The 13,195-nt window shown below is 45.0% G+C and overlaps 1 protein-coding gene across 1 annotated transcript in view; it reads right to left on the bottom strand.

Moving 5' to 3' along the window:
- LOC115134938 (disks large homolog 4-like) overlaps nt 1–13,195 on the bottom strand; it is a 62,269-nt gene that overhangs the window by 29,686 nt on the left and 19,388 nt on the right. The window contains exon 3 of the mRNA XM_065023571.1: nt 12,895–12,951. Coding sequence (XP_064879643.1) covers nt 12,895–12,951 — 57 coding nt within the window. The remainder of the gene's footprint in view (nt 1–12,894; nt 12,952–13,195) is intronic.

Below are 13,195 nucleotides of genomic sequence, written 5' to 3' on the forward strand. Positions count from 1 at the left end.
TTTAGAAGCTTCTAAAGCCATGAAATCATTTTCTGGACTTTTCCAAGCTGTTAAAAGGCACAGTCAACTTAGTGTATGTAAACGTCTGACCCACTGGAATTGTGATACACCTTCAGATGTTATAAATGTAATCAAATGCCTTCGTTCTCTCTCTTACCCTGTTAACAGCCATGGAGGAAAGTTGATGATCAATTCTCATTTGCTAGGCTCCTAGGCCTCTGGCCTAGTAAGCATCTCTTTGTCAATGCTCTGCCTTGTAAGTTAACCTTAGAATCGATATGCCTCGAATAAGGCTTTGTTAATGTCAGTGTTGCCTACATTAACATGTATGCCTTGTATGTGAAACCATTCATTTTACAAAGTTATTAAATCATTCTTGCTCTGATATTCGCTCCTCATGACCATTCGTTGATCTTAGTCAGCTAAACCCATAATACTTGATTGCACATGGTCCAACTGAAGCCTCCTGCATATGGCTAATTATCTTTATAGAGTTAGAGAAACATTTCAATAGGCTAATTGCTTAGCCTTATTACGAGTTGCACGTGAGGTATGTAGAAAATCATCGACACAGTATATACACATGTATTACTGCCCACTACATCAGCACACTCCACTGACAGGGTCTGAACAAGCAGCAGTAATCACCAGAGGACAAGGGGTGAGGGCAAATGACAAAAACGCTGAGAGCCATGAGAAAGGATGGAGAGCCATGGAGGGGAGTGTGACTGCGAGGACAGATAAGGGGCTGAAGGAGCGTGATGTAATTGCTTGATTTCTAGACTCACGATACCCTGGAGCCATTGAGAAGAGAGAGAGAGAGAGAGAGAGAGAGAGAGACAGAAAAAGAGAGAGATCGAGCCCTATATACATCAACATGCAAATATATTTGTTTCCTAAAGTAAGGTGGTTCATTTATTGATGCTGCATGTTTTTCTGTCTGTCTGTCTGTCTGTCTGTCTGTCTGTCTGTCTGTCTGTCTGTCTGTCTGTCTGTCTGTCTGTCTGTCTGTCTGTCTGTCTGTCTGTCTGTCTGTCTGTCTGTCTGTCTGTCTGTCTGTCTGTCTGTCTGTCTGTCTGTGAGATACAAAGAGAGAAAATGTGTGTTTTGTTTGTTATCTGATTGAGATAGTTAGTGGATGTGTGTGCTTGCAAGGGTGCATTTGGCTGAGTGTACTGTTGACATATACACATGCTCCTATGGAAGAGGAGGAGGATGGCTCCAGTGTGTAGGTTTAGGTGATGAGGAGTGACAGCCAGTGTTATGTCAGTCTGCTGGAGAGGCAGAGGTTAAAGGTAGTTCACCGGCAGACAACTGAAAATAGCCCCAAAAGATCACTACCTCCCTAGAGTTGAAATGTTTTAACATCAAATCGGAGTCGGGCCTCAGAGAGTGCTGAAATATGAATGCACAGCTAGCCTAAATATGCTGACCAGCAGGCTTTCACCAGGCCTCAACAGGGGAGCACAGAGAAAGACAGTGGTGGGAGAGAGAGAATGTGAGCGAGAGAGAATGATCGAGAGAGAGAGAGCTGGGAGGGAAGGTAGAATAAACGGAGCGGTGGAGTGGTACTTTTTGTGTGTTCATTAAGAAAGCGATCGATGGCTGCTACACCTTAAACAAAGCCTTCATTTTGTTTCTGCTCCAGCCACAAATCTATCATCCCTCTCCTCCGGATCAATTGGCACTAGAGAGCATGTCTGTACTGACAGCAAAAGGCAGAAAGATCATTTTTAAAACACTATACACTACAGGATCAGGTCAGAGTTTTGTGCAGGCCAGTCAGGTTCTTCCACACCGATCTCGAGAAACCATTTCTGTATGGACCTCGCTTTGTGCACGGGGGCATTATTATGCTGAAACAGGGAAGGTTCTTCCCCAAACTGTTGCCACAAAGTTGGAAGCAAAGAATTGTCTAGAATGTTATTGCATGCTCTAGCGTTAAGATTTCCCTTCACTGAAACTAAGGGGCCCGAACCATGAAAAACAGACCATTATTCCTCCTCCACCAAACTTTACAGTCTGCACTATGCATTGGGATAGGTAGCGTTCTCCTGGCATCAGCCAAACCCAGATTAGTCCGCCGGACTGCCAGATGGTGAAGCATGATACATCCCTGCAGAGTTTGTGTTTCCACTGCTCCAGAGTCCAATGGCGGCGAGATTTACACCCCTCCAGCCGACGCTTGGCTCTTGTGCTGACGTTGCTTCCAGAGGGAGTTTGGAACTTGGTGGTGAGTGTCGCAACCGAGGACAGAGGATTTGTATGCGCTTACGCGCTTCAGCACTCGGCGGTCCCGTTCTGTGAGCTTGTGTGGCCTACCACTTCGAGCCGTTGTTGCTCGATTTCATACACCGGTCAGCAACGGGTGTGGCTGAAATAGTCTAATCCACTAATTTGAAGGCGTTCCCACATACTTTTGTAATATTTAGTGTATGCCAATGTAGCAGTTGGAAACAGTCAAGAAAAATGACAGAACAATTGTCTATTGTCTTCAAGACCACAGAGCTTTGAGAGAAAATGAATATGTGTTGTTTCAAATGAAGACACATAAGACATACCTATAATAGGGATCGTACAGGGTAATTCAGGTAACAGGCCTAGCCTCTTGTCAGACTTCATTTTCAGGAAATAAAAAGCCTAACATATGTCGAGTAGGATAGCTGTATGTTGCATGCTGTGTTATAAGCGATGTGTGTCCACGCAAGTTAACGCAAGAAGTGTCATAACAGCGCGCCCCCGATATACACTCAACAATTCATCTGGCAGAACACAAAGCAGCTTATCAAATGGCTTCAGTCAGTCAGGACAACATTAACCACAATTAACCTAAAAGCTATGCCAACAAGATCTACTAACACACACATACCCACTACCCACACCTACACTATCCCCCATGACATCAATCACAATCCTCTGGTCGTTTGACAGCTTCATCTTTCACTGCTTCACCATTCATATTGCAATCTAGAGACATAAAGGGACTCGCGTGAGTAGCAACAATCAGACATTTTTATTTCAGTGTTTTAATCTTCAAAAACAGCACTGATTGCGCAGTCAGTCAGGCAACTAGAGATTGGTTTCTATTTCTGTAGCTGCTGTGTCTAAATGTGTACTCTGTTTAAGGGAGAAAGCGGGGTAAACAGATGCTGAGTGAGATAGGGAGCGATACCAGGAGCAGAGACAGGAACAGAGAAGGCCAGCACACTCCAGACTGGCCCTGACCTGAAGGCAGCACAACTCCAATGAAGGAAGGACAGGAGGAGAGGAGAGGAGGGGGGACGAAGGAGGGAGAGATACTGTATTTGTGGGGGAAGGGAGGCAATGGCAGCGGATCCATATGTGTGTGTGTGTGTGTGTGTGTGTGTGTGTGTGTGTGTGTGTGTGTGTGTGTGTGTGTGTGTGTGTGTGTGTGTGTGTGTGTGAGAGTGCGTGCGTGCGTGAACAGTGTGTGCGCATGTGGTCACTGTGCATGCAATGGGGATGTTACAGGGGTTTATCTGGATGGGACATCATTCACACACCAGCATATCAGCATACATCTGTAGGATGTGGCAGGGCTTGCAGACAACGAATTACAAAGGATAACGAATTACAAAGGGAAACCCAGCCATGAGATTCCCAGTGATGCAGAACTCCCAAACGATCTAAATGCCATTTATGCTCACTTTGAGGAAAACAACAAAGTCCTGCATGAAAGCCCCTGTTGTTCCAGATGACTGTGCGATCTCGCTCTGCGTGGCCGATGTGAGTTAAACTTTTAAACAGGTTAACACTCGCCAGACAGAACACCAGGGTGCATTCTCAGAGCATGCGCAGACCAGCTGGCAAGTGTCTTCATGGGCAATTTCAATCCCCCATTGTCCAAGTCGGTAATCCCAACATGTTTCAAACGGACCACAATTGTCCCTGTTCCCAAGAACTCCAAGGTTACCTGCCTAAAGAACTATCGCCGTGTAGCACTCACATCTTTACTTATGAAGTGCTTTGAAAGGCTAGCCATCAACACCATCATCCCAGACACCCTGGACCCACTCCAATTCACATACTGCCCCAACAGATGCACAGATGACGCACTCTCAAGTGCACTTTACACTGCTCTCTCCCACCTGGACAAGAGGGGAAATAACTATGTGAGAATGCTGTTCATAGACAACAGCTCAACACCATAGTCCCCTCAAAGCTCATCACAAAGCTCAGGATCCTGGGACTGAACAACTCCCTCTGCAACTGGATCCTGGAGGTCCTGATGGGCAGCCCCAGGTGGGGAGGGTAGGCAACAACACCTCCACCACGCTGACCCTCAACAGGGGGGCCCCTCAGGGGTGTGTGCTTAGTCCCCTCCTGAACTCCCTGTTCACCCACGATTGCATGACCCAATAGATCAAGTTTGCTGACTACACGATGTTGATAGATCACTGACAGTGATGAGACAGCCTACAGGTAGGAGGTCAGAGACTTGGCAGTGTGGTGCCAGGACAACAACCTCTCCCTCAATGTCAGTAAATCCAAGGAGCTGATCAAGGACTACAGGAGAAATAGAGGATAGTATGCCCCCATCCACATCTACGGGGCTGTAGTGGAGCAGGCCAAGAGCTTCAAGTTTCTTGGCGTCCACATCACTAAGGACTTAACATAGTCCACCCACACAGTCTCCTCATACCCCTCAGGAGGCTGAAAAGGTTTGTCATATACAGCTGCACCATCGAGAGCATCTTGACTGGCTGCAAGCCTGCATCACTGCTTGGTATGGCAAATGCATCACCCTCGACCGCAAAACGCTACAGAGGGCGGGGCGGACGGCCCAGTACATCACTGGGCCAACCTCCCTGTCTCCCAGGACCTCTATATCAGGCGGTGTCAGAGGAAGGCCTGAAACATTGTCAAAGACTTCAGCCACCCGAGCCACTGTTCACTTTGCTACCTTCCAGCAAACGATACCGGAGAATCGGCTCCCGGACAAACACTCTTTGAGTAAGCTTCTATCCCCAAGCCATAAGAGTTCTAAATAGCCATAAGACCATTAAATTGTTCATTAAATGGTTACCCGAAGTATCTGCATTGACCCTATCTTGCACTGACTCTATGCACACTCACAATAATATACAGTATATACGCACTATACACACAAAACCCACACACATTCACATACACACACGCACGCACACACACACGCGCACGCACACAAACACACACGCACATTGCTACTACTCTGGTCTTTATTTTGTATTTGTATTCTTAGCTAGTCACATTACCCTGCCTTTATGTACATATCTACCTTAAATACCTTGTACCCTGCACATTGATCTGGGTACTGGTACTCCCTGTGTATAGCTTCATTCTTGTTGCTATATTAGATTTGACAAGCATTTCACGGTAAAGTCTACACCTGTTCTATTAGGCACATGTGACAAATACCATTTTATTTTATATCTCACACACCATTCTTTAAAACCTCAAATGCACTCCCACAGAAAAGCCATAGGGTGTGCCACATGTGTGCAATGCTGCATGTGTTTGTGTTTAAGAGAGAGGGAGAGCGAGAGCGAGATAAGGGCCTCCTACACTTTCCCTGCACACTGAAGCTGTAAATGACAAATGCGTAGCATCACTTTGTTACAACAGAAGGGACTCAAAGGATTTGGTCAGAGAGTTTTGAGCACAATATACTCCCACACACACACAGACACGGGCTACGCTACAGCGTACAAAGAGGAGCCACAAAGGAAGACTTTACCACATTATTGGGACATAGGGTCTGTGATTCACGCATTTCTCAGAGGGCAAATGTGTGGCTGCTATATCCTCAATCCAGAAATCCAAGCATTATGTTTGTAAGTGCCAATATTAGCAAATGTTTAACGAATCCATGAAAGAAACCATCCACTGAATTGAGAAAAGTCTCACTCAAGAAATAGAGTTTATAATTTATCCCTATCTGGCCAGCATAAGTGTTTCCATTTGACATTCTGGACAGAGAGTTGACCATCCTGATAAACTGGTAACCAAACAAAACTTTTGATGAGAGTCAGACTTACAAGTGCTGGAACAGACATGGACCATATGACCATACCAATTCAGTTTTTTGACTCCATAAAGCAGTTTATCTAGAGATGCTTCGGAATAAGCCTTCACTCAAGGTGCAGCACAAATTTAAATGGATGTCTATGTTCAATATTACATTACACAAACCGATCTATCATATCTATTTCCATAGAAACAACACAAATCTCAATTTTTAATTGAGATAACATCAGATACATTCCCATTTTCAAAATCCACAGGGAACCACCGAAACCATACCAAATATCAACATGACATAGCTGTATCTGACACATCTATCATCAGACCAGTCAGTCAACAACCACTTCTAATTGGTGCCTACCATTATATGATGCGGATGCTTCTTGGCTTTCCGGACGTTGTTGATGAACCGCCGGCCCATTTTTTTGGCATACCACACGGAGACGAACATCCTGCCTGAGTGCTGAACACTGAGCCGCCGTGGGGATCCTAACAAACACCGTTCACCTCCCAAAATGATGGACGAGCCGGATAAGTGGGTGGCAGAGAGAGAAGAGAGGAGGTGCTCTCAAGGGGCGTTTCCTCTCAAAAAAACATGACAAATTCATAAACCCATATTATATCAAGGCAGTTTGTCTGCCACATGACAACATTACTAGGAATATCGGTATAGCCTGGGAATATCTCGATGTAAGTGAAAAATACTTTAAAAATAACCTCATACTAAACATGCACTTTCAACTAATACAGAATTAGGCCAGCCTACTTCAACAATAGAAAGACAAAAATGTCAACAATACCCCTGATATCAAGCATTGGGCTGGGAAGGCAGATAGCTTTACATTCAAAGCCAGACAAACACTTTTAAATCCGGGGTTACCACAGTCCCGGTCTGGGTACCAAAAATAACTCCGGAGAGGCGGAATAGAGTTTGGACTCCGGCGACAATGTTCCTTCCACCCCCTGCTCTGCTGTGTAATCCAAGTGTGGAGTCGGTCATTAGAGGAATCCTCAACACGGCGGTTTGGGTGGGATTGTATAGCCTACCTGTCGGTCTGATAATTCACCTACTGTTCAAATATGAGCAATAGCGCTATTTTGAACAGCTGTCAACATAGCCAAGCCTACGACCGGGCTACGTATTTGCATCTGCATCTAATTTGGGAAAACAAGCTAAAAACACATTCGTCTTCTGGATGTCTCGTTCTGATCTAAAACGGGTTATTCTTTATTCTGAGGTGCGCGACCGGTGTCTCCCTTCGAGCTCCATCCTCCGCTTTACAACAGCCCGCTGTAGTCTCTCTCTCCTGAGCGAATATCCCCTGTCTCTTTACCCTTGTCCTGTGCTCACTGAGATACAGTTTATGCTGCTGCAGCGGCTGCTGCACCCCCCCCGCCCCCACACCCCGGGGAAGGGGAAGTGGGAAAGTTTTATGGCAATTATGATGGCGGGGGATGGGTGTTGATTGTGTTAGTGGTGTCGATGTTTGAAGAGGGTTGGGGTGGGGACTATGGCACAAGGGGTGATAAACCTAAATTGACATTTGAATCTAAAGTGAAACACACTGCAATATGATTGGTCATACATGTTTAATATCCCCGTGGTCTGCTCAAAGCGCAATCTGCACCACTCATCAACTAAACATGGCATAGTAGCAACCCACTCGACCATCTGAGCGATTTACACAGTGTTATCCCAATGCAGTGCAGTATGTACGGCAGACATGCAGCCTTCCAATGAGCTAGTCCTCTCTAGCAGGCAGAGCCAGTCTGTCTGTCTGTCAGCCAGTCAGTCTGTCTGTCTGAGCTGAGTTTGACAGTGCTCCACTTCCAAGCTTGTCCGAGTCTACAGGGCTGTCACTTTACTACAGTATCACTGGGACCAGAGAGCACATCTTTAACGTTTAATTCAATATTCTGTTTCTCTCTCTCTCTCTCTCTCTCTCTCTCTCCCTCTCTCTCCCTCTCTCTCTCTCTCTCTCTCTCTCTCTCGCTCCCTCTCTCTCTCTCTCTCTGTTATGTCTGTGTCCTCCCCTTCCCTCATCACTTCCTCCCCACTCTGCTGCAGTCAATAAAGTAAGCACCATGGACAGCAACACAGGACAGAGATGGAGCGCTAAGTAAATGCATAAGTGCACGCACACACACACACACAAGTGCACACACTCACACATGCACACACACGTACACATGGGAGTTATGTAAGGACATGCAAAGCTGACATAGTCATTGTGTGTGTGTGCCATTCAGAGGGTGAGTGGGCAAGACAAAAGATTTAAGGGCCTTTGATCGGGGTATGGTAGTAGGTGCCAGGCTTCACCGGAATGAGTCAAGAACTGCAACGCTGCTGGGTTTTTCACACTCAACAGTTTCCCACGTGTATCCAGAATGGTCCACCACCCAAAGGACATCCAGACAACTTGACACAACTGTGGGAAGCATTGGAGTCAACATGGGCCAACATCCCTGCGAAACGCTTTCGACACCTTGTAGAGTGGAAGGTTAAGAAGGTGTTCCTAATGTCTTGTACACTCAGTATATATGCACAAGTGCACGCGTTCACACACACAAGCACACACACAAGAGTTATGTAAGAACATGCAGCGCTGACAGCCTCACTTTGGTAAATACAATACCTTTCTCCCCCTCTTACCTCATTTTCTCTCACTTCCAATTACAGGGCCCACTCTACTCTCTACTCTCCCTCCCACTACGATCCCCCTCGCCTCTATCTAATGCTGACGATTCTCTCCTCTTCTAGCGCGCATCGTCTTTGCCTTCCTCTGCTCTCTCCCCTCCCCTCCCCAGTAGACCCGAGCTGCTCCTGCACAGTAATTACATTGGAGCTGCAGGGACGCCTTTAAACATTTATTAAAGAAAAGTAAGGAAGATGGAGAAAATGAATATACAAGTCAGATACAGAGAAAGAGGGAGGGGAGGAGAGAGGAGAGAGGCAGGGAATAGGGAGAATGCAGGGCCCCGGTGGAATACACTAGAGAACATTTTTAATTGAATTCCTGCAGAAATAAATGACTGGGTTACTTTACTGTAACCCAAACATGGCAGTTAATCTGAGGGTCAAACGACTGAACTCTAATAGCATACATTACATGGGAGGCGAGGGAGAGAGGGAGGATGCTGAGCAGAGGGCGGGGGGGTAGTTGAGTGATAGAACAGTATACTGTAGTGAGTAAAGTAGGCTAATGTTCAGTGTAGTGCAGTGGATGGGGGGAGTAGTATTGGGTAATAAGGATCAATATAATCATGTATAAAGAAGGGTTAATAAAACAAAAACACCCCATTGGATTGGCGCTGAATTTGAAATCCGTCAAATTCCTGTCAGAAGGCCCTATCATAAACAGGTCTAATTTAGACCTAATTCAGACCTGATTTAGATCTCAGACTGAAAACAGTCTTAAGGGCTCCAAGCCAAAGCACCGTGATGCTGGTGCCGTCATCTCCATAACTGAGGAGGAGGGTTAAGCCAGCATCCTTACAAAAACACGTCAAATTTGCGGTTTGACGTGTTGATCTTAATTTTGACGTGTAAACCATATTTTCACACGTATTACATTTAGAGTTCACGTGTTAACACCACCTTTCACTTTTGAGGAGAATAACATTTTTTTTAGAGTGATATGTTCACGTGTCCGAAAACCACGTGTTTTCTTTTCACGTTATTTTTTTTTTGTAAGGGCAGGGCCATCTCCTGTTGCCATGCCAACCCACTGCAGTGCTTCCTGAGGCGATCCTACCCATAAAGCATAAGAACAGTGCAGAATAGGGCAGGAGTCCTCAGTGTTGTTTGCAAACTGAGCACATTTAAGCACCTAGCAGCCAACGACACCACAACTGCTGCCATCTGCCTATAAAACTACATCAATGTCTTCCTGTCAATGCAGAGGCAAGAGTGTGTGGGTGCGGGTGTACGTTTGTTGGGGGAGATAGAATTTATTGGATCACTGCTGACTGTCTGGGGAGGTGAATCCCTAAGGCGCACTCTACACAATGCAGCATCACACCCCAGCCCATATTGACACACACACACACACATACACACACGCCATATGGGGATAAATGTGTTAAAACCTTTTTTTCCTCACTCCCGCCTCACCCTTCCTGCCTTCTACATTTCTAATGAGCTGCATATACACTCAGTGGCCAGTTTATTAGGTACACCATCTAGTACCAGGTAGGACCCCTCTTTGTCCCAGAACAGCCTGAATTATTCGGGCATGGAAACATTGCTCAATTGTTATTAAGGGACTTAAGGTTCCCCACACCATTACACCACCACTACCAGCCTGTACCGTTGACACCTGGCAGGATGGGGCCATGGACGCCAAATCCTGACTCTGCCGTCAGCATGACGCAACAGGAACTGGGATTCGTCAGACCAGGCAATATTTTTTCCACTCCTCAATTGTCCAGTGTTGTTGCTCGTGTGCGCACTGGAGCCTCTACTTCTTGTTTTTAGCTGATAGGACTGGAACCCGGTGTGGTTGTCTGCTGCAATAGCCCATCCGTGACAAGGACCGATGAGTTGTGTGTTTCCGAGATGCCGTTCTGCACGCCACTGTTGTACTGCGCCGTTATTTGCCTGATTGTGGCCTGCCTGTTCGCTTGCACAATTCCTGCCATTCTCCTTCGACCTCTCTACAAGGAGCTGTAGCACTGCTCGATGTTTTTTGTTTATTGTTCCATTCTCTGGAAAACTCTAGACACTATCGTGCGTGAAAAGCACAGGCCGCCGGCCATTTCTGAGAACCGGCGTGCCCGAGCTGGTCTCCAAGCATTTCATATTATTTTGTATGTAAATCCGAGACACGTTTTGTATGGTATGTATTAATTTATGGATGGCCATCACACTTTTTGTATGATATGTTACGAATTCTAGCTAGGTGGCTAATGTTAGCTAGGCTAGAGGTTAGGGTTAGGGTTTAGGTTTAAGGGTTAGAGGGAAGGGTTAGCTAACATGCTAGGTAGTTGCAAAGTAGCTCAAAAGTAGTAAGTAGTTGAAAAGTTGGCAATTAGCTAAAATGCTAAAGTTGTCCGTGATTAGATTCCAACTTGCAACCTTACGTTTACCATATAATGTCTAGTCTATGAGACCAAGCTGGCGCGCCTGGCATCATCAAAGTCACTTAGGTAACTTGTTTTGCCAATTCTAACGTTCAATCGAACAGTAACTGAACGCCTCAATGCCAGAATAATGGTCCAACAGCAACTTCAATTTGTTCACAACAACTCATCACAACTCAACTCATCATTAAACATATGCATCACTGTTTATGCAGCATGGTCACCTTTTCAAGGTTATAAAAAAAGAGATGATAATTCCACAGTTAAACACTGCCCCCTCCTGGCCACAGTCAATCATTGCTGCCCTGGCCGAAAGCTCCTTTGAAATATACAGTATTTCACAGAAGGATTATCCAAATTTCCATATCATGCAGATAGATAATTGACACAGTATCACAACTGACCTTGGCAATCAGCCAGTCAAATAGACTAGGCAGCCAATCCTTCTCAAGTTGGGACTAGAGGGAGTGCAGCTACGACTGGAAGTTACTTCTCGAAGCAGGTTAGGAGAGAGTTTGAACTAACCCTAAACATTTTCTCAACCTTATCCTAAGTCTCCTAACCTGCCACGTGAATGATCCTAACCTGCTGAGTAAATTACCCTAACCTGCTACGAAAACGTCACTTCCGGTCGTAGCTGTACTCCCTCTAGTCAGAACCTGCTTTTCACCACAAAATAACAATATTAGGAGCTTATCACATGTTTTTCACCTGGATTCAGAACAGAGTGAAACTTCACACATAAAAAAATACACAGACATTAGCTAAGTGGATACTGCTCTGTAGCAAAAAACATCATCTGCAATGTGAGAACGACCAGTCCAGATGATGGTTCTGTATGAGCATGACCACATTATGACCACATCACATACATAAGAGATCCTATTACATTACTAGAGGGGATATGTCATATGCCCTCAAATTTCCATAATGGGGTAAAAATGGCAGACATCTTGGTCAGGGAGAAATCCAAAACCAGTCTAATTTAATGAATGACAGTAGAGGCATAGGGGATGCATTTCCTGCTTTTACTTATGCAGGAAAATAAAAGTAAGGCATGATTTATCAGAAATTGTGTATTGGAATTATAGTCAACCTAAAATATAGTAATATAATTATAAATACAGTTTATACAGGTTTTATAACAATTTTCTGTATGAATAGCCTCTAAAATATATGTAAAGAGATGTCGTTTTCTTGGAAAGCTGTCAGTGCTATTATCTGATACAATAGCAGTACATGTTGCATTTACAACTTGTCTAAGTCCTATCATCAACTGATTCCAGCCAGTGTTTGGTTGTGGATTGACTTCATTGTTGAAATGGAATGTTTGCATACTGGCAGTTAATGTGAAAAATGAATGGAATCATTCCCTCAAAACTGGCTGGCTAGCTAATTAACATACATACAGTGCAGATACATTCTTCACAGTCATCGTTTTACACAATATCTTAACACAGCACTGGCAAACCATGGTTGAATAACTCCCTGCCCAACATGGCTGACCTCTGGACCATCATCTCAAGGTTAATGTACATTCTAGTATTCTAACTCCTGCTCACATGTCACAGATGAGCACTATGACCACAGTGAAGATGACCTCATTAATTGCAACAGACTGTGATAAACTGTGATAATTACAACCAAGCTCGACTTGCAGGACTCAAAATGATGTCACAATTACATGACAAGTAAAGATGTAAGAAAGCCACTGCGATGATGATGATGATGATGATGGTGAGGATAGAACAGAAGCGCTGTGAGCATCAGGAGGTGCTGTGCTCTTACCAGTGTGGAAACAGCAGAGGTGTACATAGGATTGTGGCCTGACGACATCAACACCGGCTGCAAAACAACAGAGGAGGGTAAAGGGTAAAGAGGAGGGGTAACTACTGGTGAGGAAGTAAGAAACAAGGAAGGGGGTGAACTGAGAGGAATCGGTATTAGCACAGCAAAGAAAGCGAGTCGGGATAAAATAGTATAAATGGGAGGTGAGTAATATTAAGGCAATACACTGAGAGGTTATATTGCAGAGTGGTAGGCAGGTGAACATATAGAGAGAAGTGCCCAACTCCAAACCAGGAGGAGG

This window comes from Oncorhynchus nerka, linkage group LG10 (genome assembly GCF_034236695.1).
Source record: "Oncorhynchus nerka isolate Pitt River linkage group LG10, Oner_Uvic_2.0, whole genome shotgun sequence".
NCBI lineage: Eukaryota > Metazoa > Chordata > Actinopteri > Salmoniformes > Salmonidae > Oncorhynchus > Oncorhynchus nerka.